At 41.3% G+C, this 25,809-nt stretch overlaps 1 protein-coding gene across 2 annotated transcripts in view; it reads right to left on the bottom strand.

The window, feature by feature from the left end:
• Positions 1 to 1,432: 1,432 nt before the first annotated feature.
• TRIM44 (tripartite motif containing 44) overlaps positions 1,433 to 25,809 on the bottom strand; it is a 105,967-nt gene continuing 81,590 nt past the window's right edge. Inside the window, exons 5-6 of one of the 2 annotated variants that reach the window (XM_063118817.1) lie at positions 9,181 to 9,309; positions 1,433 to 1,886 (exon numbers count right to left, since the gene is read on the bottom strand). In XM_063118817.1, coding sequence (XP_062974887.1) covers positions 9,216 to 9,309 — 94 coding nt within the window. In that variant the 3' untranslated portion in view covers positions 1,433 to 1,886; positions 9,181 to 9,215. The remainder of the gene's footprint in view (positions 1,887 to 9,180; positions 9,310 to 25,809) is intronic. The other variant, XM_063118816.1, reaches the window with a different exon arrangement.

The raw sequence follows: 25,809 nt of genomic DNA, 5'->3' as shown, positions 1-25,809 counted from the left end.
GGTGGGTGATCAGGCAGGCATGGCGAGGGGGCGGGTGATTGGCCGGGGGGGGCATCAGACATGGCGGATGGGGGGGAAGAAGAACGGGGCCAGGGCAAGCAGATCGGGGACGGGGGCGGGGAAGAAGAACAAGGCTAGGGTGGGGAGATCGGGGACAGGGGGCGGGAAGAACGGAGCCAGGGTGGGGAGGTCGGGGATGGGCGGGTGAGTGAGCGGGGGGGGGGGGGGTGGACAGGCAAGCGAGCGGGCAGGGGGGATCAGACATTGTGGGGGGAAATCAGGGGCAGGAGGGAGCAGGGAACCCTTTATTTTTTTAAAAAAAATACTTACCTTTTCGTTGGTGCGCTCCTGCGCACATGGCCTTGATTTTTTAAAAAATGGCCGACGCGACGGGGCTTTCCCTTACCCCGTCGCATGTTACGTCTAGCTAGGGGCAACGGCCCGTGCTAACTGCAGTGCGGCCTCGCCCCTACTCCCCACCGGATTATCAGGTAGGACTAGCAAGGCCCTCAGTTTAGCCAATGTGCACAAACAGCCCATGATTAGGTTACATAAGAAAAATTCCTTTGAAATTTTTAACATATTCCTTCCCGTAATGTACTAAAGAGATTCCCCAACTGTTGGTCTTTAAAAGGTTAAAGAGTTTAGACCTTCAGAGCTTATCACTTCAAAGTGGACAAAAAGATAAGGCAGGAATAATTATTTTGTGGCAAGGGATGGTCATTTTGAAATGTACTGGTATCTTACAAAGTGATTTCCATATCCAAATGGCATTTGGATAATTACTTTTGATAATTACTGTGTGTTCAAACACATTTCCTAGGGTTTATAACATTGCCTTCTTTGTTTTTTCCCCTCCAGCATACCTGCTTTTATGAAAAGATTCAATTCTGTAGAAGACTTATATCACACCAGGTTAATGCTGTGCTTCTTTGAAAATCTGCATTAACTCCCACAAAGTTGAAGGATAATAATAATAATCCACTAAAGGGTTTATAGACAGCCAAACATCATCACTGTAATGTGCTTAAATATCTTGGTGCTTTTTATATTATTCAAAGCCAATCACTGTTGGATGGCAATTATTAGCATTTGTTTTTAGACAATTACTAACAGAAGAAGAAGAAGAAGAAGAAGAAGAAGAAGAAGAAGAAGAAGAAGAAGAAGAAGAAGAGAGAAATAAATTACAGAATAACAATAACAAAAAACAAGGTCAGAAATCAAAAGACAAAAGAAAATCTCACTTTAAAAACAGTGTTGTGGAGTTCAATATATTTGCCATCCCACATTGTGGTTTTTTAGATTTATAAAGCATGAATCTTTAAAAAAATCTGCAATGAGAGTTGGGATTTTAAGGGTTGTAGTTTGTGTGTAGACTCAGACAGTACTTAAACAACAGCAACAAAATTCAACAAAACGTAACTTGAGACACTTTATGCTATACTGAAACTCACACATCTTTTATTGTATTTTTATTCTATAAACATTAAAATTAAAAACCCAGTTTATTAACATTTCATTTTAGCTGACTTGGAATTATTGAAACCATGTCCTCAGGAACCTTAACATCAGTGTGGCTTTTACAGCTGTATTTCTACTTTTGTAGCACAATGCCATCTTTCAGTCTTGTTTTTTGCAAGATGTTTGTCAACCCTTGGAGATAAGATGACTGATCTGCAAAAAAGTCATTAGGCATGACAAGCAGTGTGTTTGCAAGGGGGAAGAAACAAACGATGCCTTAAGAGGCAGGAGAAGGGTACTGCAAAAGGAGTCCGCTGCTTCTGCTACAGATTCAGGACTTAAGAGAATCTTCCAACACCTTAAGTCATCTTCACCATAGAGAGTTTGAATGTTGGGGCATTCTTCTGTAAATAAAAGGAGAATTCCTGTGAATAAAGCCAAAATGGAGAGCTTAGCATGAATTCTAGGAGACTCTTCAATTCAAGCTCTATGGGTTCAGGAGAAAAACCAAAATCCAAATGCTAGTGTTTGCTTTCTTGCCAACTCAGTGCAATTAAGTTCTATAGAAAAATGGTTGTTTCATCACACATGGCGGCAGGTCTATTATGCAAGACAATCCCTTTATGGACCCATGATACACACACAACTAAACACCACTGATGGGTTGAAAACACTTGCAAAGTAGCAGGTTATTATTTCACAGGTGGCAATGCCAGTCGTAGTAGTTTATGGTAACAACACCAATGGTTTAAGCCAGGCTTCCCCATCCTGATGGCCTCCAGGTATGTTGGATTACAACTCCAATAATCTGCAGCTAGCATTGCCATGCTGGTTGAGGCTAAAGCAATTTGAAGTCCAAAACATCTGGACACCAGGTTGGGGAAGGCTGGTTTAGGCCTTGATCGCTGTGTACATAGCAATTCACTTACTATCTGTGGTGCCCGAATACATCAAGGAAGTACTCTATATACCTCAGTAGCTATATGTGACAACCACTGCTAATAAAAACAACTGTGGAGGTGGGTTGGAACTTGCTTGGAAGGTATAGAAAACAGCATTATAATCACTGTCAAAAAATTGAATTAGAGACCGTGTCTGCCACACTGCTAAGAGCAACACAGGTCTTGGGGTATGTTGCAAGTGAAGAGGGTGCTATGTGTATTCTCTACAAGTACTCAGAGAACAAACTGTGTTGAAGCACAGAATATGACTTCCTGAGGATCTTGTCTTTCAACATGTCTTTATATCCTTAACGGTTTAAACCCCCTGACAGAGTACCATCTCTTACAACAATCAACCTATTAAAACCTCTTCCTTTGAGATTCATACACACACACACACACACACTCATCACCTTCTTATCTTGCTTATGCCCTTCTAATCTGATTACTAGCTGCAACCCTGGGGCCAACAATGACTCAAGGCAAACAGAAATAAGCAGAAAATGCAGTTGGAAGACTTTAGGGACCAGCGTGATATCCCCCCCCCCCAATTTCAAGCTAAATAATGTATTACATTATGGTTCCATCTCTCCCCCCTAACCCTTTTAATGAAAAGAGACAGAAATCTCAGCCCAGCAGATGTCTTTGGCAGTGATGAAAACTTTAACCCATGGATAGCTCCATAAAAAACAGATTTCCAAAACGCCTATGTTCTGAAGGATGCTCTGGAGATGATTGACACAAAGAGCTTGTTAAATTTTAAGTCAGCCTGCTGCTAGCTGCAAGGGCAGGACTGTCAGTTCTAGATACAGAGTTGCTCCGTCTATTCATAGAGCAGATAAAAACACAGGTAACAGCCGTGTAAGGTTTCTGCAACACTGTCCTCTGTTAGAGTCCCATTGCTCAAAGGAGTTTCAGGGGCTTTCCCATCTGGGATTATGCACACATTTCCTAAAGGAATATTGATTCTGTGGAATGCCTCTCTCCTCACATGAGTATGATTTAAATTCCGGTCTGTCACTACCAGCTCCTGTCAGCATATTTTGAATTAGGAATTGATCTCTCTCTCTCTCTCTCTCTCTCTCTCTCTCTCTGTCATGACTCTAAGCATAACACTTGTGTATTCAAGCATATTTTTTGGCATCTTTCAGGACAGTCAGTGTTCTTTGGTCAGAAAGAACACTGGATCTTCATTCAGACCAATTAGGGTCATAATGAGGGTCAACCAGAGATGTACTTATCAAAACCTGTTATCCAGAACTTCTGATTGTCTGAATGTGTTACATGCCCTCAATGGAGCTTTAGTTTAAACCTATTTTAAAAACCACCATGTAAAACATTTATTTCAGAGAATAACCCATAATACAAATTCTATATTGTACTAAGGATTTTAAAAAGAAACAAACACATATCCATTAAAAGGTCAAACTATTAAAACTTCCTTTAAAATCTATTAGATAGAATACTATAAACTGTTACATGTCATTAAGACTTAAACAAACTAAGACTGAAATCCTATATACACATAACTGGGAGTAAGTTCCACTGAACTCGTTAGGGCTTACTTCTGTATAGGATTGCAATGTAAGACGGTCAAGAAAGATCTAGCCATCCAGAAGTAATGAATTACACATTTATCATTTGACAAATACAGAAGTAAAACTATCAATGCACAACTAACATTTATCAAATATTTATCCAGAACGCGTTTCAGTTGCCTGATATGTTTTGACTTGTTAAGAGTTTTAGTGACATAAAGCTAGAAAAGTACAAACTAGCCAGGTGAAATGCATTTGATAATTTCACATTTTAAAGGGGCATTTTAATAGTATGTTGTGACTTAGTAAACCTGTTTTGTTCTACCCTAGTTCCTGAATACAGGTCAAATTTCAATTTACTTCACGCCTTTGGGAAACTCCCCCATGTTATTCAAGTCATGGGAAGCTCCCATTACAGGTGCTACCAGGTTTGGGCAAAGTTCCTTCAAGGGGTTGGGATGATGATAAACTGGGCACCTCATTTGTTTTCCTTTTAAGCTTTTGTGGAGCAATAGCACTGCTCTACTGACTCTGTCCTTGCTGCCACCCCTTATTTTTATTTTTACTTGGAGTGGGATCACTTGGCTCTAGTGAGCGGCTTTGCTTTCTTTGCTCCCCTCCCCGGCACAGAAGAGAAGGAGGCAGCTGCTGCTGGTTGGTGCACAATGGAAAAGGAAGTGCTGTGCCAGGTGACTCAGAGGCTTCAGTTGTATCCTGGGGTAGAGTAACAGCTAGCTCAGCCATTCATTTGGCACCTTTTGGGGGGTGGGGGTGGCCAAAGAGAGCACTGGAGTGGTGACGGGGCAGGTGAAGGGCTCTCAGTGGGACCTGATTGCTTAAACTAGCCGCCATTTTTGCTTTGGGGGAAAGATTATTTTAAATAAAATGGTGTACCACTGCAGCCTTAGCTCTTACTGCAGCAGTCTGCTTCAATGCTGCTCCTGCTCCTCAAGAGCCACCATTATTTTGGTGCCCTTTGGAGGCCCTCTGGGTTGCCCCATGCTGGAAGTCTTTAGCTAGCAGCATCACTGCTTTCCATAAATCTGCTCTGTTCATATTACACCTCTCATCTTCCTCAATATCATCTACTGGCCTCAAGGTCTATCGGCATATTTAGGAATTGAAGTGGATGACTGTTGTCACAATCGTGAGCACAAATCCCAAGAAGTGGATTGCACTCTATACTACCTCTGGTTTCCACCACCACCCTTTACTATCCTCTAACCCCTGAGCAAGAAGAATCTAATGAGCTGCACATTTAAATGGGGAAGGGAGAGGCTGCTGCCAGCTGCAATGCTGCAGACACTGCTGTGCAGGTTTAGCCTGCATCTCCTTTATCCTTCCTGTTGAGTCAGAGTGTACCAGTGATCTGATAGGTGGGAGATTGCTCTTTGGGTCTTTAAGAGAGATGGTCAAACCAAAGTGTTCAATTTAGAGGTATTTTATTACCTTTAAAGGGAATAAAAGTTGTGTGTGAGAGAAAATGAGCAAGATATAATAACTCCAGAACTGTCCTTGGCCTGGCTGAGAGTTTAAAAATTGTTTTAAATGTTTGCTGTTTTTATGTTTTTTAATTTTGTATATTGATTTTTAATGTTCAGTCTTTTAATCTTTGCAAACCACCCAGAGAGCTTCGGCTATGGGGCGGTATATAAATGTAATAAATAAATAAATAAATAAATAAATGAAATAGAAGTATAAAACAGATTCCTGACTAACATAAACTGCATCACTATGGCAAAGATCACTTAGATATGTGACAACATGGTTCTCCACATGGATATTCAGTTGGAGATAAAGATATACTGGAACCCCTCAATGTTTATGCAACATTGACAGGAGGGTCTTGATTAATAGATGAGGATAAAGCAACCATTGCCACTGTGGGATTGTTTGACTGATTTTTAATTTGTATTAAAAACTTTTAATGTTTTATTATATGAGTTGCATTGTGAGGACTTGGTCCTAAAAAGGTGGTGTACAAATAATTACAGATATAAATAAATTGAAATTAAACAAAACTGTATCAGGTAGGATTGTGTGGGGTCAATTGGCCATGTAAATCCTACAGCACCTGCTATGTCTTGGTTCAACTCGCTGATCAAAGCTTTTCCACCATATGGTGAGCTATGTCCAGCGTTCAATAAGACTGGTTCACCATGACAACATCCTATATCAGAAGGTCAACCCATAATAACTTCATGTATAACTTTCGCTAATGAAATGACCTCTGGCAAGAACAGTGAATACGTGTGTTAGACATCATTCATAACTCCGACATAATGTCTACCTGGCTTTCGAATTTAAAGGAAGTTGTTTCTTTTCATGACCTGGATGCAAACGCCCTTGATCTTTTACTCGACTTCCACTTTCCATCTAGTTCAGCCCAACACATGCTTCTAAACAGCCCTGCAACTCCTTTCTTCCCCAGCTTTGCAAACTGGCTCAGTAAAAGTCAAGCAAATATGGAAGGTATTGAATACATACCTACAATGACTCAATTTAAGATGAAAATAAAACAAGTCTATTTAATCTGACTGCTTGCTGGTCAGGAAAATAATATTTCCACTGAAATGCTGGTGCAGAAGAAAGTGATTTTATTGAGCAGCAACTGGGATCTGTTACTAGATTTGCTTTATTGGGTTCTAGTCATTAATTTCATGATGGAAGTGTAGACGTTACACTGCTGGGTTAAACAGGCAGGCTTGGACAGAACCGATGTGTGGTGTGGATTCTCTCTCTTTTCCTTTTTTTACTTCTTCCATCCTTCCCCTAGTGGTGAACATGCTAAAAGCACAGCCTATTTATTCCCAAGGTGTCTTGTCTTGATATTATTAGTCCTTCAGTATACAATGCAGAAGCTCAGCACCTTAGCCCCTAGTCTGGTAAGTAGAGACCTGCTTTTTTAAAAGATACTTAAGAGTTTATTTGAATCTGTTGGTCTTGGCAGAAAGCAATTCAGCAGGAAAGTCAAAGCAGATTATGGATGATAGAAGGGAGAGTTACCAAAAAAGCGAATAAAAGAAGCCCCATAAATTAAGACCAAGCAAAGGTATCCTAGAAACCAAGAGAGAGCTCATAGAGACGAGACAAGGCGAGCTACGCCATGCATAAAAAGCAAATCCTCAGAGCTCCTCTCCACCCCTTGTGCCATTCCAAGCATATCTATGTGAAAGTGCTTGTGAGCAAGCTGGAGAGAGCGCAACCCTGGAAAAATAATTAAGAAATGAACTCTACTATTTGGTGGCATCTGTCCCGAAAGGGAACAAAGTGTCCTTTGTGAAACCTTCTCCTCAGAAAACCTCCTAGAGTTTGAACTGTATCCATGGCCTCCTCTGGAATTAAACCCAAAGCAAGACTTCATTGTTCCTTTCTCTCTGACTACCGCATGTGGGGGTGAAAATCCCAAGCGGTTTTAAAATATTACTGATCAGCCAGGCTTGGCTGCTTTTTTCCCAGGACATGAATCAACTTTATTGCAACTAACGAAAAGCCATTAGTGTTATTGAGACACAGACAGTATCAATGAATATGAGCAGGGTGAAAGGGTAAACAAATACTTTCAATAGCAGGATGATATGCTTCTGCTGTTGGTAAAATGGGCTGGGAAATGGGTTTTTTTTGGGGGGGGGGGTCTGGAATATAGCAAAGCAAGAATTGCAAGCATTTCTGAGCCTCCCTCTGGAATTTTGAACAAAATCATAAGAAGCAAAGATGGTATGTATGCCACCTAAAATGTCCTTAATCTCAGATTTCCAGGGGCAAAATATGGGCCCAGTTCCTGCATTGATTCAGAAACCTTTGCCTTTTTCTTAACAGATTAGATCTTGTCAGATTCTCAAGTGCTACAAGCAGGGAGCAACCTGCACCACTAAGTACCTTCAAGAAAGGAATGGAGGAGAAATTATAAAAATAAAACTTGCTGAAGAACTGTACTTATGAGTCACTACAGAAGGCATCTGTAGTGTATTCCATAATGAACAATAAAAAGAAGCAAAAAGACATAAATACTTCCAATAGGTTTCAACTACAAGTTGATAGACTCTGGTACTCTCTCCTAGACAATTACAATTCGCAATTAAATCTCAAACTTCACTTGTAGACCAACTATCACTGGATTGGTTCCAACTGGTTAGGCATTTTAAGACATAAAAGTGACATTTTAGTCCACAAACGTGAATCAGTTTAGTCTTAGAAATGATCTGTGAGATGTGTACATGTCATATTGGAACTAGATTTGTTTATTGATTCTAAGCTAAAAAGCCATAAGGAAAAAAGGGTTGGATCCAGACCAATTCACATAAGTCGAATTGATTTCAGTGGGAATAAAGTTCAGCTAACTTAGTCTGGATCCAATGTATAGTGCACTCAATTTCATCTCTTGATGCTCTCTGACTGTGTAACACATTGGGACTGTTAATGTGCAATAGTGCCCAAAATAAAGATGTTTGCATATTTTATAGTTTTCTCCTCCTGTAGGTTGTCCATGAATTGGTCAATCTTTGTTTAAGCTAGTATGACAGAATAAGTGACTGAGATACTTTCTTAATTTCATGGAGGCCATCTAATGCATTATTTGGGCTCTATTTTTTACTTCTAAAAAGTCTGTTTTCTGACCATATGGTAGATGGTCAGAAACTGGGCATGTTTAGCCTGGAGAAGAGAAGATTGAGGGGAGACATGATAGCACTCTTCAAATACTTAAAAGATTGTCACACAGAGGAGGACCAGGATCTCTTCTCAATCATCCCAGAGGGCAGGGCACGGAATAACGGGCTCAAGTTACGGAAAGCCAGATTCCGGCTGGACATCAGGAAAAACTTCCTGACTGTTAGAGCAGTACGACAATGGAAACCGGTAACCTAGGGAGGTTGTAGGCTCTCCCACAGTAGGGGCATTTAAGAGGCAGCTGGACAACCATCTGTCAGGTATGCTTTAGGGTGGATTCCTGCATTGAGCAGGAGGTTGGACTCTATGGCCTTATAGGCTCCTTCTAACTCTACTATTCTATGATTATGATTCTATGATCACAATATGTCCTCATCTCATTTTATCTGAATGACTGTGTAAAATAGGTTAGGGCTGTGAGTGAATGACTTGCTCAAGACTGCCCATAGTAAGATTTGAGTATGTTCTGAAGTCAGACCTCATACTTTTAAATACTAACACAAACCAGTTACACACCATATATTGTGTGCACGTATTATAAATCACAAGCCTGATAGCTAAATAAATAATACCTGCACACTTTTCTCAGTAATGAAACTTCTGCTGTTCAACAGGGTCCATTGGCAGGCGATGGATCATCATCATTGTATTGCCGGTCTCTCTGGGAAGGGCTCAGAGAAGGAAGAGGGATATGTTCAACCCTAGAAGAAAAAGAAATGCAGGGTAAACTTATCAGATTTGTCCAGAAGTCTGTGAATCACGTAGCATTAACAAGTAGGATATTAAGGCTAACTATGACCACACATCAATATCAGTGCCAGGTTGATCTAAGACATAACCACATAAAGGACTTACTATGTTAGCCAGGTAGCACTGCCACATTTTTAGCTACAAACTCACAAATACACACTTTTCCGACTGAACAAATATGGTATAGCATTAGCTGCTAGTCAGTGTGTAAATTTACTCTTGATCCTGTCTACAACATCTATAGTCTCAGTAGGAGAGGAATAAAGCTGCCAACTGCTGCTAAAAAAAACAAACCCCGGCTTAAATATTAGCAGGTCTCCAAGTTAGGCTGAGAGCTGGCAGCTGCTTTGCAGAGATTAACAGATTCACTCATCAACCAATGTCTTGGCTTAGTTGTGCATTACGCAAAGTTTTATGTTCTATTTTCAAATAGCTCAGTCTCCACAAGTTTCAAAAAGATCCTGCTTAACACTGTAGTTAGATATTCTTTAAATCCTTCTTTTAAAAATAGTAATGTACTGGTTTTTTTAATGTATTTCTTAACAAGAGTGTTTCAAGGTGACTCTGTGAATTAGGCCTGAATACTCTGTTGTGCTTATAAACCAATACACAGAATCAATGAAGATAACGAGAAAATCGGATGGAACTGAACAGACTGGCAAGAGAAGCAGAATAGACATGGCGGGAAGGTAAAATCTGAGTATATTTCTGGAATCTGCAAGAGGAAAATGGCCACATACTCCTATGGAAGATCCTCTAACCATGTTTGTGAATGGATACCCAAATCCTGCCTTTCCCATAAAAGGGTGATCTGCTTATATCATGATCTGTTGTGGTCTAGATCAAACTATGAAAGGCTTTCAACATATGTGCATGCACACATCCCCAAAGTTGGGGAAAGAAGGTCAATGACCAACACTGGCAAACATGTCCAACAAGGCAATAGAAAATCAACTCCCCCGACCCCAGCACTGAAGAAATAAAACATTTTAACACCCCCCCCACAAAAAAAACCCAATGGCATCTGTAGCAGAGTGCCAAAAGTGTCAAAATTATCTTGTTTGGAAGATAATTCTGACCTTTTAGGTGCTTCATAACCACGACAGACACAGGTCCTTCTCCATGAGCCCCTGCCAAAGGAAGTGAGGCAGGTGGCTACCAGGAGGAGGGCCTTCTCTGTTGTGGCACCTCGGCTGTGGAATGAGCTCCCGAAGGAGGTTCACTTGGCACCTACATTATATTTTTTTAGATGCCAGGGGAAGACCTTTTTATTCTCCCAGTATTTTAACAGTCTATAAACTAATTTTAACTTTGCTGTTTTAAATTTGTATTTTGAATTTGTATTTTTGCATGGCTGCTGCTTTTTATCTTGGTTGTGCTTTTATATTGTATTTTATATTATGGTTTTATACTTTGAATTGTCTTAATTTTGTAAACCGCCCAGAGAGCTTCGGCTATTGGGTGATATAGAAATGCAATAAATAAATAAATATTATTTATTTTTATTGACTTTGGGTAAATTCAGGGGGCAGTGGGGACTATATGCAGCCCATGTATTGCAAACCCCCTTCTGTAAAGAGAGAGATTGCACAGACTGAAAGGCCAGTTGAAGAGGTTCAAGTGCCAACTTCTTCAGATAAATCAGTGCCTTTTCTCACCCTTTAATATATGATTCAATCAGTCATTTTCAGGTCAATTAGCCTATGTAGACTTTTGTTTTTCTTAGTGCACCTGCCTGTGTACCTGCATGTAAGTATAAAGCTTTACGAAAATCAAGCAGCAAAAGAGAAGCGGCAGGATGGCATAAATGACACTTCTAATCTGTCGTGATCACTTCTGCAGAGCAGCAGAATTCTCGTTCACCCAGGGAAGATCTCAGGGAAGTCATCAGCACATTGTGACACATGGCAGGAGCCTCCCCAGCACATTTATCTTCTACACAGTCTATTTTATGGCCTATCCATCATCCAGAGCAAGGGGGGTGGGAGGGAAGGTGATGAAAGAATCTTGAGAATAAGTTTATGTAAGATATCACTTCAATGCACAAAGCTGTAGAGTCATTGCTAGGGAAAACTGCTCTTAAAAACACCCACCCACAGATGGGACATTGGAAAGCAAAAAGGTGGGGAACTAGACATGGTTGTAAAAGTAAATTCAGGAAAAGACAAATACATAAATTAAGGATAAATTGCACCATGTACATTGATGGTGCTATATAAATAAATAAATAAATAATAATAATAATAATAATAATAATAATAATAATAATAATGCAGAGATTTGAGGGTGCAGAGGAGAACGTAACCTCTTGTTCCATCAGCATCCCCATTATACCTTCCATGAGTTTCCAATTGAAGACTAATGGTAAAAAAAGAGACAGGAAAGGAAGAAAGAAGGAGCAGATGCAAATCTGCTCAGAGCCTAGCCTCCCATTGCACATCCACGATTGGCCACAGTGTAGTGACAGAAAGACCTCTTTGTGTGTTGCAATACATATGGTGTTTCTATCTCAAGAAGGTCATTCAAATGGAGAGACTACTTTGCACAAGTTAGCAAAGGGGTGTACCCATGACACTGAATTCAAATAAGTTTAAGTTTTAAGCAGGAGAACCTGAAGTAGAATTCAAGTTTTAAGCAGGAGCACCCTGGTGTACATCAGAGTTCCATGCCTATCACAGGGAGGGGTAAAAGGCGACTCTAGGTGATGATTCATCATATGGCAATCTGAAGCTTATGTCATAATTGATTAAGTGACAACTACAATTATCACATGAATGCAATGTGCGAAATTCACCTTGTCTTTGCTAGGGGTGCATTTCAATGTGGGTTGAGGTGGTTAAAGAAGGACTAGTATACACTGAGTGCACACAATCTGTATGTGCTCATGCTTTCAGCCTATACTTTTTTTTCTTTACATGTCTCTGCCTTTTCACACTATAGGTCATGGCCAAGGAAAAATCTGTGCGCAGTTGCACAGCGCCACTCTATCCACCATGGTATTGGTAGTTTGTGAGTACACACTTTGCAAGCATCCTTTTAGAGAAGAGAAAACTTTGAAAACTGTTTTCTGGAGTCATATGTAGGCTTACATATCATTCAAATGGTTCCCAAAACATTAATTAATCTAGATCTAATGGCCTCTGATTAGAGATGGCCTGTATTTGGTTTTATTTCTCTGGGCATTTAGTCTTTTAGAAATTATTTTAATGGTGTTGTTGGGAAAGAGATTGAGCATACACCCTTCCCGCATCTATGTGCTTTCAAAGTGCTCATTTATAGCCAGTTCACCAAAGATCCTGGAAATGGAAGATGTACTTGACTACCTAATCCTGTCCTTTACTTATGGAGCAGGAGGCAATAGTAGGAATGTGTATCATTTCATCAACTATTTCCACTGAGTTCATGGCAACAAAAACTTTCTCTACAGTTTTAAATTAAATTAAATGGAGCTCAGAATGGCAGCAGCAGAGTAAAAGAGGGAACAGACTTCCCTCTTCCTTTCTAGTGCAGGAGAACTGCAAAAGGTAAGACCCAGCTGCCTTTACAAGTAAAACACTTATTACAAGCTACTTCATTCACAATAGACTTTCTGTATAGATAGCACTTTTGTGTAGGAAATAGCATGCATGCTATGTGTGCACCAGCAAGTACAACAGACGCATGTGCCATTTTCACTGCACATCCAGGACACGAGAATCTGCGCTCCCCATTGCATGTGAATGTGTTAAAATAGACACATATCTGTTTTGGACAGTAAAGCATAGACACAAACAGCACAACAGTCAAGGAGAAAGGGGGTAGAAAGAGATAGGAAAGCCTTGCAAACTTCTGACTGTTTAGTTTAGTGGGGACAGGGAGGTGACGAATGTGTGGGTGTGCAGATGGTGGCACCATTTTAAAACTATTTAATCTCAGCAGAATCGCCTGCAGTCTCCCTCAGGCAAAGTTCCTACTAAGCCTGTCCTCACCCCTTCTCAGGGGTCTATCTTATTTTGGAAGAACTCAGCTACTGAGGTGGAAAAGAAGATCACCGAAACGCTGCAGTGTACCTTTTCGAGGAACAGAAGGGAGGAACCCAAATGGATTTCATAATAGTATTTTTTTTTTTTACAAAAAAAAAAGGTTCCTGAGCTGAGCCCTGGCACAAGATGGCCTTGGGTAAAGGAAAGAATATAGAAGTTGTGGAGAAACAAGAATAAATTGTGAGAGCTACTCGGAAGGGGATAGAGAGGAAATCCGAAATAAATTCTTGTGTTCTCACAGCATGTCATTCTGACAAAGGAAGTGGAGGTGTGATTAATTTCTAAAAGAGGGATGGTGGAGCTCAAGCTTGTATAACTGTCATACCATCAACCTGCATACTTAATTCTGTTTCAGCATGGATATGCCATAGTTGTTCAGTAATGAAGAAAATGCACTCTGTACATACACAGAAGCACTATTCCTCACATAGTTAAGAACCCAGCTCTGGTGCTGAAAACAAAGTCTAGAGTTTATTCCTGGTGAACACTCACACAAATGAAGCACCATTCCTCTTGGGAGAAAGGTTTGGTTTTTGTACAGAGGAAATGGGACACATGAGAATCCCTTGTTTCCTGAGAAGAGGCACCGCAAGAGCATGTGACTTGACCCTGGAAAAATGGTGAAAACATGGGTCTAAAGCAAAATATTCCATGCACCTTTGGGATGGGAGAATTGTGTTAGTGTCATCAATGGATGGAATGGAACACCAGAGGCATGTTGGGGTCCCCTGGACCACAGCCATAGAGGTGGGCACGAGAGCTGGAGAATAGGGTGCCTGAATTATACATATCGATTGGAAAGAATTCATCAGCCAAAAAATTCTGGCTGTAGGGCGTTAGGGTATACATTCAGTTTCCTACACATATATAGGAAATTCAGCTTGTGCAAAGGAGCTCCCAAGTTCTGTTGTTTAAAAACACAAGCGTGACGGAGACGTTCACTGAAGCCCTGTTGGGGGCAGCAAAATTGCAGCTGCTAAAGAGGCAACTCACAGAATCTGCTGCATGTGGCGCATCCGCACCTCAAAAGCTCTCAAAATCATTTTCACACATTATATGCAACAGAGAGTGCTTTTGGAACGATAACGCATGTGCCAGTCATCAGCATGTCACCAAGAGCAACATCTGCAGTGATGAGCCAGAATTATTATTAGTTCTTCTAGTCTCCCCCCTTCCTCCCCTCCCCTTTGCCTCTTCAACTTCTTTACCAGAAAATTGTCACAGTTGCTGAGGAAATCAAATTGTGGGATCAGGGAATATGACAGCATTAGCAGAGAAGCTTCCAAAACTCTCTGATGCTCTTTATTAATTTAGAGTCCTATGAATATCAATGAAAAATTGAAGAGAGCAGCGGAAGATGCCTGTCTCTTGTGAGAAGTGAATGATGTGGCAGGTTTCAGTCATTATGCTTTTTTATCCACTATGAATTATAATGTTTACATGTACAAACAAATATATTTCAGGGAAATAAAAGAATATCTAGGTCACAATAAAATAAAAGAATATCTAGGTTACTAGACCAGTAAAGGTGCTACTTAGGCAACCTTGCAAAATAAGGGAACAAGCCAGTACCTTACTACTTGCTATATGCACTGCTCCCATGACTGAAGAGAAGGGCTTGCCTACTGTTATCCAACCCCTTTCCCCAAGTTGACCCCATCACATATACAGAGCTATGCACATGTGATGCCATGAAAGCACATTGCCACACACAACTCACTGGGCCCATTCAGAAGACACCTTAAACCATGGCTTAAACCATGGTGGTTAAGCAAGAAAGCCAAGCTGTGTTCAGAAGACACCTTAAACCATGGCTTTAACCACAGTGCATAGGCCTTTTTGCTTTCTTCAACATGGTTAAAGCCATGGTTTAAGGTGTCTTCTGAACGGGGCCACAGACTCTGCTGCTTTTCCACTGGCAGGCAAAACCCACTTTCTTCAAGAAGGCCTTTGGCCCATAAACGAGTCTGTTGAGTTGGGTGCTGTTTTTATTCTGTAATTGTAATGTCTGTATTGTATTTTAATTTATTGTTTAATTTGTTTTAAGTTATTTTAATTGTCTCTGTAAGCTGCCTGGAGTGCCATTTTTTTTAGTAGAAAGGCAGGGGACAAATCAAATCAAATAATATTGTGTCCTAAGTCCACAACAGTAACTAGCACACCTGTCTACACATACTTAAGAACAAAGGAAGCTGCCTTATACCGAGTCAGACAGTGGTCCATCCAGCTGAGTATTGTCAACAATGTCTGGTAATGGCTCTTCGGGGTTTCAAGCAGTTGTTTTTTCCAGCCCTATCTGGAGATACTGGAGCCTTTTGCAGGCAAAGCATATACCGTACCTCTGAGCTACAGTGTGAGCCAGATTAGTAATTTGCAAAGCTAACCTTCTTAGTCATTTAAAATATAATCATATACAGCACGGGTGACTGTCTCGTCAGGCAAAAGGTAGAAGCAGGCAGCAGCACGACCAGGCTCCTCCAAACCGAAGTAGCTCCACTTTGAGAGCGGCAACAGTGCTTTGCCCCTGCCCTACCTATCTCTACTCTCCAGCTCCCCACAACACTAGCAGGCGAGGCCCAGCCAGGGGAGGTCAGTAAATTAAACCTGGGTTGAAGGTGGGGTGGGATTCCACCAGGCTCAGCTGAGAGTGGCTGCAACGCAAATGGTTGAATGTGAACCTGGAAAGGGCAGTGAGGTTGGCTTTCTTGCAGGCACATCCAGGCAGTGCACATCCAGGCAGTTTGATAGCCTGCAGGAGCACCTGCTTCATAAAGCAAATCGGTAGAGTTATGACACACACCTTCACTGACTGTGACTATGCAAATCACTTGACTTCCCATCCTGTTCATCTGACATGGGCCCCTGGCCGAGTTCACTTTAATTTAAAGTGAACCACCGGTGAGGTGAGGTGGCATAGAACCCAGGAACATCGCCCATGCTCACTAGTTTCTGCTGCTTCCCTCATCCTAATTTTGCTTGCTTGCCTGTACCTCCCTTACTGTGTCTGGTTGAACTGTGTGGCAAGCGTGTGGCATTCTTATTAGAATGTAAGCCTTTATTAGAATGTAAGCCTATGCGGCAGGGTCTTGCTATTTACTGTTTTACTCTGTACAGCACCATGTACATTGATGGTGCTATATAAATAAATAATAATAATAATAATAAGCGAAGCAAGCCTCGTCTACAGCAGCAGCAACTTGGTTTTTCTTATGTTTGCCTCCTCTCTCTCTCTCTCTCTCTCTCTCTCGGATTGTATAGTCCTCCAATGCCGAACATTAATACCCTATTTCTATATGGGACAGTTTGTGTGCCTGCTGGAGGGCAGCTTTGGAGGGCAGGTTCACATACTGAGCCCAATCCAAAGCATGTTTATTTAGAACTAAATCCTATTGCATTCAATGGAGCTTTCTCCTACGTAATCTGTAATAAGGATCTTCTAGTCCACTCCTTAGAATATATTCACTCAAAGGCATTTCCATTGAATTCGCAAGAGCTTACGTTTATTCCGAAGGAAGTTTGCACCAGACTGCAGCCTTTTAAGTTTTCATGGGGCTCTCATGATGAGGGTAGGTTTTAAATGTAGATGTTGCAAGATGCATTTACATTAATGTCTGCACCCCCCTCCCATAACATTTAAATTTACCATAACTGCCAAATAATTATGTATTTGATTGCTGACTTGAGCTTGATCCCGTCCATGTTTGCACATAAGTAATTCATTAGTACTTACTTCAAAGTAAGCAAGAGATTCCTTCATAAGGCAAGATGCACTCATTTTTTGTGGTTTAACCCCCTCTTTTCCCAGTGTAAACATGAATGATTGGGTTACTAATGCTGGTGTGTGAAAATACCCTAAAACCCTGTGGTTTCACCCACAGAGGCTGGGAAAGCACTGGAAGAGAATGCGGTCACATTATGAGGATAGCCGTTCCAAATTTCATAAATGCTCATGGGCATCTGCAGGTAATTGACTCCTGTGGATGAGCCATAATCTCCAGATTCCCAGCTTTCATTAAAAAATATCTAGCCCTTGTAGAACCTGACATATGAAGCAAACGATGCAGCCAATATTCTGCCTATTCATTTTGTGAGAAACTAGCTTGTTCCCACCTTTTAGTGTTTTTAGCCAATGCACCTTTTATTATTATTTTTAGCCACAGTAGTGTTGTGATTCCCCTTTTTCAGAGGGAGTGTGTGTTAGTAGTATACGAGAGCTCCGCATCATAGTCCAGTGTTGTTGGTGTTTTAGGAAAATGCAGATGGGGCTGAGAAACTGATTGTAGCAGGAGTGCAATTTATTATGGGTTAGAAGTGGTTGCTGTGAGATATCTATCTATCTATCTATCTATCTATCTATCTATCTATCTATCTATCTATCTGAGAACCTGCCATTTTCAGCTCTTACAGGAGTCCCAAGTGGAACCTCTCCTATTCTCTCTAGGGTTGGCCTTGGAGCTGAGACACACTCTATAGCATAGCCCCGATATCTGTTTCTGGCAATTTTAAGGTATAGCACTCTTATCCCCCAACAGCAGCAAAACTCCAGAGAGTTTAACAGAGAACCTTTCAACCAGAGCTCTATTCAAGAGCTCATCTATACATGCAGTCCTTTGTGGAGTGAGGAGGGACAATCATGGAGTTTTCCACTTCTGGGATTGTCCCTCAGGGGCCACATGCCAGAAAGTTGTCCCAGAAGTAAAGAGGGACATTACAGGGCGCAATTTTTAAAAAAAAGAAAGAGAGGAGACATTTGTACAATTGCGCAGGTGCGATCCTGCACAAAGGTGAGATTTTTTAAAACAACACCACAAACTTGGCATTGCAAGACGCTGAGCGCCATCCCAAAGATGGCAAAAATGCTCTCCCCCTCACCTCTGATGCCCCCTGCACAGCTCCCTGCCCATCACCTGAGCCCTGCTACTTGTGGGGAAGAGGGAGGACCCTGGGAAGGAGAGCCACACTGCCAGCACAGCGCAGGATGGTCCCAAGATGGCAGAAAAAAACAGAAAAAAAGCAGTCCCAGCTATCCCGGGAGAACTGAGCATTCGTTCCCAGTTTTCCCTGGAATCAGCTGAGTGTCATTTGGATGCGCAGGGATGACTTTGTGACCACCCCAGGATTAATGGCAGGTGTAGACTGGGCCCAACTCTCCAGATATTGCACCCATTTGTTTGTGTGCCTTTTCCAAAGCCAAACAGGTGAGTGTCAGATGTGGAATTGCATTCAGTCCTTTTCACTTGGGCCAATTCTCATCACGGCCCAAAATAGGATAAAAAATAGGATTAAAAAATCATGATATTTATAGTTTTTGTTGTATTTAAACACTACTAAAGAAATCTTCCCTGTTTCAAAAAGCAAATCTCTCGCCTTTGTGGAAATTCTCCTGATTAGTTGATGTGGAATGTGTGGGTTGAATAAAATTAATCTGTTCCCAACAGTGAAAAGCTTGTGCAGCAGAGATGACAAATGACTGATCAAATTCACCTTCATATGACCAAACTTGCATTTTATTACACTCTTTCCTCACCCTTTTCATCTTTTTAATCTAAGATGGTACCCAGTCACAAACAATGTCACAGAAAAATAGGGTTAAAAAACAGGGCGGGGAAGTAAAAGTACACACACACACACGCGCAGACACAAGTCCTATTACTAGAACTCCAGGACTTAATCTTGAAGAGTTAAGGAAAGGGACACGCAAACGTTATTCCCACCAGAGTGTCTGCTCATATAAAACCTTGCAACTGACAGATGAGAATATGCTGTGTGCTTGGTTTATAAATATATTTCTATTTTTCTCTTTCCTACACTCCTTCAGTGCTTGGAAAGAAGGGGCAGGAAGAATGTCCTCTTGCTGTCACGCTTCATTCCTCAGAGTGCAGATTAAAGGCCAGAAGCAAGAAAGACACTGGGATTAGCCTGAGGTTTCCCTTGAAAATCAGGAGAACAGACACAAGATTCTTGGAGACATATGAACAAGCAGCTGATGTCTATCACTGTAGACTGCCATAACATGAATAGGCATTGTTGCAACAGGGCTTACTTATCCCTGCATTCTGAGATTTTCAGTAACAAGGCAGCCAGGTTGGCAACCCAGGCTAAATTCAGAGACCATGAAAATGCTGGTAACATCAGTAATTCTATTATACTACAATCTAGTTGACTTGCAGGAACAGATATTGGGACCCCAGCCCTATCTGCCTCTGTACCACATGAATGCTTCTTCCTACGTTACCCAAAGTACTGGGAAGTAGGCATACAATGACAGCTACATGTTGCCCTGGTCCACAGTTCTCTTATACCTCAATTTGGCCAGGTTATCAGTATTTTTGAAGCTTCTTCCAATGACGAAAATTGGTACAGGTCCTCTAATGAAGTTTGAGAATATTTAGCTAGTCATTTTAAAATGCAGAATTAGATTGTGCTAGATCCAACCTTTGAGCAGAATTAAACTAATTACTCCCCGCCGATGGAAGACTTCCACCAGTGTAACAGAAATAGGGGAAATTTGGGGCAATTCTCCCTCCTGCAACACTCATTATCCCCCTCACAAATCTGTCCTGAAAGGTAGGGAGACCCTCCACCTTCTGTTGGTGGAGTTCGCTTCCATCTTTATATTTTTCTATGCTTCCATGGGGATTCATGCTTTCATAGGGATTGAACCATAAGGTTACTGATTGGATTGGATTTTAAAAAATCAAGTTCACAACTTGAGGATGCTCCTGAATTTAGCGTTGCATCTAGATGATGAGGTGGTGGTAGCGGTCAGGAGTGTGTTTGCCCAGCTTACACTGGTGCACCATCAGCAACTACACAAAAGGAAGTCAGACCTGGCTAAGGTAAGACATGCCTCAGTTCCATCTAGATGATGATGATGATGATGATGATGATGATGATGATGATGATTTATTTATTTATATAGCACCATCAATGTACATGGTGCTGTACAGAGTAAAACAGTAAATAGCAAGACCCTGCCGCATAGGCTTACAATCTAATAAAGCTGTAGTAAACAATAAGGAGGGAAAGAGAATGCAAACAGGCACAGGGAAGTGTAAACAGGCACTGGGTAGGGTGAAGCTAAACAGTATAGAGTCAGAACAAACTCAATATTTAAAAGCTTTAGGAAAAAGAAAAGTTTTTAGCTGAGCTTTAAAAGCTGCGGTTGAACTTGTAGTTCTCAAATGTTCTGGAAGAGCGTTCCAGGCGTAAGGGGCAGCAGAAGAAAATGGACGAAGCCGAGAAAGGGAAGTAGAGACCCTTGGGCAGGCGAGAAACATGGCATCAGAGGAGCGAAGAGCACGAGCGGGGCAATAGTGTGAGATGAGAGAGGAGCGATAGGAAGGAGCTAGACAGTGAAAAGCTTTGTAGGTCAACAGGAGAAGTTTATATTGGATTCTGAATTGGAAGCCAATGAAGAGATTTCAGAAGTGGAGTAACATGGTCAGAGCGGCGAGCCAAGAAGATGATCTTAGCAGCAGAGTGGTGAACAGAAACCAACGGACTGATGTGAGAAGAAGGAAGGCCAGTGAGAAGAAGGTTGCAGTAGTCCAACCGAGAAATAACCAATGCATGAACAAGAGTCTTGGCAGAAGAGACAGACAAAAATGATCGAATCCTGGCAATATTATACAGGAAAAAACGACAGGATTTAGCTACTGCCTCAATATGAGGAATAAAGGAGGAATCAAATATAAAGCCAAGACTACGAGCTTCCTTGACTGGAGTAAGCATTGACAGTAAGAGAGAATGAGAGATGAGGAGAAGGTTTAGGAGGAAAAACAAGCAATTCAGTCTTTGCCATATTAAGTTTCAAACGACGATGAAGCAACCAAGCTGAGATATCTGAAAGACATGCCGAGATACGATCGTGAATATCAGGAGAAAGATCCGGAGATGAAAGATATAATTGTGTATCATCGGCACACAGATGATATTGGAGGCCATGAGATTGAATAAGATTACCCAAGGACAACATGTATAAAGAAAACAACAACGGACCAAGCACCGAGCCTTGGGGAACCCCTACTGAAAGGGGAAAAGAAGAAGACGAGCTGCCATTAGCCAACACGCTGAAAGAGCGACTTGCTAGATAGGAGGCAAACCAGTTATAGACAGAGCCACAAAATCCAAGGTCATGAAGGGAATCTAAAAGAAGATCATGATCAACCGTGTCAAAGGCTGCAGTTAGATCAAGGAGAATAAGAACGGAATAATGGCCTTTAGACTTGGCAGTAAGAAGATCATTGGTAATCTTAGTAAGGGCTCTTTCAGTGGAATGCAAAGGACAGAATCCAGATTGAAAAGGATCCAGAGCAGAGTTACTAGAAAGAAAATCAAGACAACTAGAGTAGACCACACGCTCCAGGATCTTTGAAACAAGCGGCAACAAAGAGACAGGTCGGTAGTTAGACAGAGATAGCCTATCAAGAGTAGGTTTCTTGAGAATAGGAGAGACTGTAGCATGTTTAAAAGCAGAAGGAAATGAACCAGAGGACAGAGAAAAATTAATAATATGAAGCAAGGAAGGGAGGATAGCAGGGATAAGATTAATAAAGATGCGAGAAGGAATCGGATCACGAGAACAAGTGGAAGGCTTGTGCTCTACATGGGGCAACCTTTGAAGAATCTTCTAGAACTACTCCAGGTTCTGTACACAGCAGCAAGGATGTTAGTGACTCATGGGATCATGTTACACCTTTCCTTCAATGTCAATTTGCTTCCAGGCACAATTCAAACTGTTAGTGATTACCTCTAAAGCCTTAAATGGCTTGGGTCTAGGATACCTGAAGAATTGCCTTCTCTCCTACCAATACGTAGATCGTGTCCCTAAGATCAGAAGGATAGGTCCTCCTTTTTGTACCGCTTAGGATGGAGGCATGGATGATGGTGATGAGGGACAGAGACTTCTCAGTAGCTGCACCACTGCTGCAGAATGCCTTGTCCATCTCTGGATGTCTTTTGCCAGTTGGCAAAACCACTTGTAAACTATCCATAGAACTCTGGCAATACGGAAGTATAAAAATGATGATGATAATCTGGCAGGGTACTTTATGCATGGATTATGCCTCTTTATTTTTATTGCTTCTGTTGGTAAATTGTACTTTTATTAAAGATATGATTTTCTATTATATTGTGGTTTAAAACTGCTGTGAGAGTACATGGGAAGCAGAAGGGAGAGATATACATTTCTATAGAAATAAATATATATGTGAAACAAAAAACTATTTTACTGTTGCAGGAATGTTTTTAAAAAGTTCTGTCTACTATGAGCCCTTTTTGCCATTTCAAAACTTAATGTAAAAAGAAATTATACAGAAGCTCAAGTGGGCTGCTGGGGATGGAATGGATGGGGTTTCAATGGCATTCTGTATGTTCAATTCCTTAATGGAATATACTTTTCTTTCTCCAGCTGATGCGAAGATCAAACTTTATCCTAGTTGTGTTTATCACAGTGAGAGACAAAAGGCTGAAGCTTACTCACAGAGATAAATAATTGGAGATCAATCAGCTACTAATGGAGGGACCACACCATTTTGCTTTGAGTGGGAAAGGCATGCTGGTTTGGCAAAAGATCAGTCTTGTCTAGTCTTTCTCTAAGATCTATGCATAGAGGTAAATATATTTTTAGCCAGCTTGCCATTTTAAATGCAACCTAATGATAAAGTGAAGCATGCTGAATATGCAGCTTGAGAGAGAAACGGTGAATTCTCTTTTAAACAGACAATTGGAAAGAATAAGTATCTCATGTTCAGGAAAATCTGATGTAAATTTGTTATATTTACCAGGCACTGTTACCATATTTTGTTAGCACTGTCACCATAATCTAGCACAGGCAATTTGTACGTATAACTCTATTTCTGAACAGAGATTGCACTTTTCCAGATTCAGACATATGCTTAGCAAAAAGCTCCTTTACATACAGCACCTAGGATTGCACATTCAATACTACTCAGACGATGACTGTCCTTTATAGTTCTAACACCATAGATCTTCTGTTTGGAGAGTGGATAGACTGAAGCCAAGCACCAGTTTTCACCAACAGGTGATCAGTGATGTTCAAGTACAAAGTAACACATGTTGCCACTGCCATAGTAACACAGAAGACATTGGATCAACAGTTAGGCCTAATCTACACCTGCCATTTATCCCGGGGAGGTCACAAGTTTGTCCCTGCGCGTCCAAGTGATACACAGCTGATCCCAGGGTGAACCGAAGACAAGCACTCAGTTCTCCTGGGATAGCTGGGACTGCTTTTCCCCCCGTTTCCCCTCCACCGCTGTCTTGGGACCATCCGGAGCTCCACGGGCAGTGTGGCTCTCCCTTCAGGGATCTTCCCTCTTCCCCACAAGTAGCAGGGTTCAGGAAACAGTCATGGAGCTGTGCGGGGGGAGTCTGAGCATCGGGGGGGGGGAGCATTTGTGCCATCTTTGGTTTTTTTTTAAAAAAAAACACTCACCTTTGCGCAGGATCATCTGCGCAATTGTGCAAATGTGTCTTTTTTTTTTTAAAGGCACCCCGGAACCTCCCTTTTTACTTCCGAGACAACTCACTGGCATGTGGCCCCTGAGGGACGATCCCGGAAGTGGAAAACTCCGGGATCGGCCCTCCTCACTTCCCAAAGGGCTGCAGGTGTAGATGAGCCCATAGTCTCAGTTTGCACCACAGCCCACTGTGAGTTATTTAAATCACAGTGGGTTGTGGCGCATGCCAGTGTCCATTTAAAAAATTCAAGATATGATAAGCTACAGCAACCACTTGCTGAGGCTTGAATATTCAAAATGGCTGTCAGTAAGTGCTGCAACCCACCGCGGCCTAAATAAGCCATGGTGGGCTGTGGTGATTGTACGAATTGGCCCACTCTCTCTCTATGTAGGCTTCTCCTGGCAATTTGCCTGTGCTTTCTAAAAGAAACCTGCCTAAATTTGAAACATATAATCCTAGGGGAATATATGAATATAAATCTGCCTTAGACAGAGACAGATTATTGGTCTACAGCTGGCAAAGATGCACAGACATTGAACATCCTAAATTACTGTCATGTGGGAGATGGGGCACTTCAGCAATTACTTGCACATGCTTCATCTGCAAATATACCATCTTCCCTGGGAAGACTTTGGCACACAATACCAATCCTGTCCTCACAAACTGTGTGAGTGACTGTGTTGACAGCAGATCTTTGATTGCAGACAGTATGGTGTCCTGTTCAATATGAGGGCATTCTGCTAAAACAAATTCTGCTGCCTGCGTACATACTTTCCACACAAATCACACATGCATTTCCACTGTTGGTTGCAACAAACTGGTTAATTGTAAGTCTTTTACATTCAAAGAGACTATCAATGTTAAATTTGGATTTTGTTTCACGTTTCCTTCATTGACGGTAGCTTCCTGATTGCTGAATCACTGCAAGTAGGTATGTCAGGAAGGATAACGTCATCATGTTGCAGATTTCTCTTAGAACCTGGTATGTATCTCAGATATATTCTGTTAGCCAAATTTGCTTATCATCCCATGTTTACACAAAACCACAAGTTTCTGCTTTTTCTTTTCTATCTCCAGTCTTTAAGATTTTCCCACACTTTCTGGCAACCAGGCATGCTGTACAACACTATATCAATGAGGTGCACCTGATGCTGTATAAATCTTGCATAGTGATGTCGTGAAAACTGTTTGGCTTCAGGACAGATAGCACATGGCAGCTTTGTTTTATTCTTTGATGTGCAGAAGTAGGTGTTTAAAGCTAATAGGTTAGCGTTCCAAATCTTCAGCTCTGGAACAGTAACAATGATGGACTCCGCAGCAAGATCTTATTGATTAGCACACCACCAATAATAAGAATAATAAATTTTTTTTTTAAAAAAAATCTAAATTTATCTTGCATACTGGCCACTTAGTAGTTCCCAGAGCCCAGAGCCCTGTGTTTGCTGATTCTCCACCTGTAGAAATTCCTGTCAGTTTCTTCACATTAGAACCACATATTTTCAGGGTTTCGTTCACTCCTTCAAGCAAGCCTTTTGCTCCATTCTCTTCTGGCAAATGCATTAGTAGGAAGAGTTCTCAGATTTCCATTTGGCATTGCAATTTTACGTCTAATAAATTTGTTATCTTCCATTTGTTTGCTGACACTGCCATCATCAATCTGAATACCGAATACCAAAAATCCATCAAATGTTTTTCCAGTTCTTTTTAGTTTATGGCATTGATACACCCTAACATTTCTCTGTAATAAACAGGATTCCTATAGTGTAGGACGAACTGGGGGAATTAAATGCTGGTAGTTCAGCATCAGGTCCTTCATCATGCATAAGGCACACTAAGAGGTTGGCAACCATAGTGCCTGGAAGGCTAGGAACATATAGACATAGGTTCACAAAGGCAATCGTTGTAAACATCATATACCAAAATGACAAGTGGTTTTTTTCTGCA

Source organism: Elgaria multicarinata, chromosome 2 (genome assembly GCF_023053635.1).
Source record: "Elgaria multicarinata webbii isolate HBS135686 ecotype San Diego chromosome 2, rElgMul1.1.pri, whole genome shotgun sequence".
Classification (NCBI taxonomy): domain Eukaryota; kingdom Metazoa; phylum Chordata; class Lepidosauria; order Squamata; family Anguidae; genus Elgaria; species Elgaria multicarinata.
The sequence above is the reverse complement of the archived record's forward strand: the minus strand, read 5'-3'. Positions and strand labels throughout refer to the sequence as shown.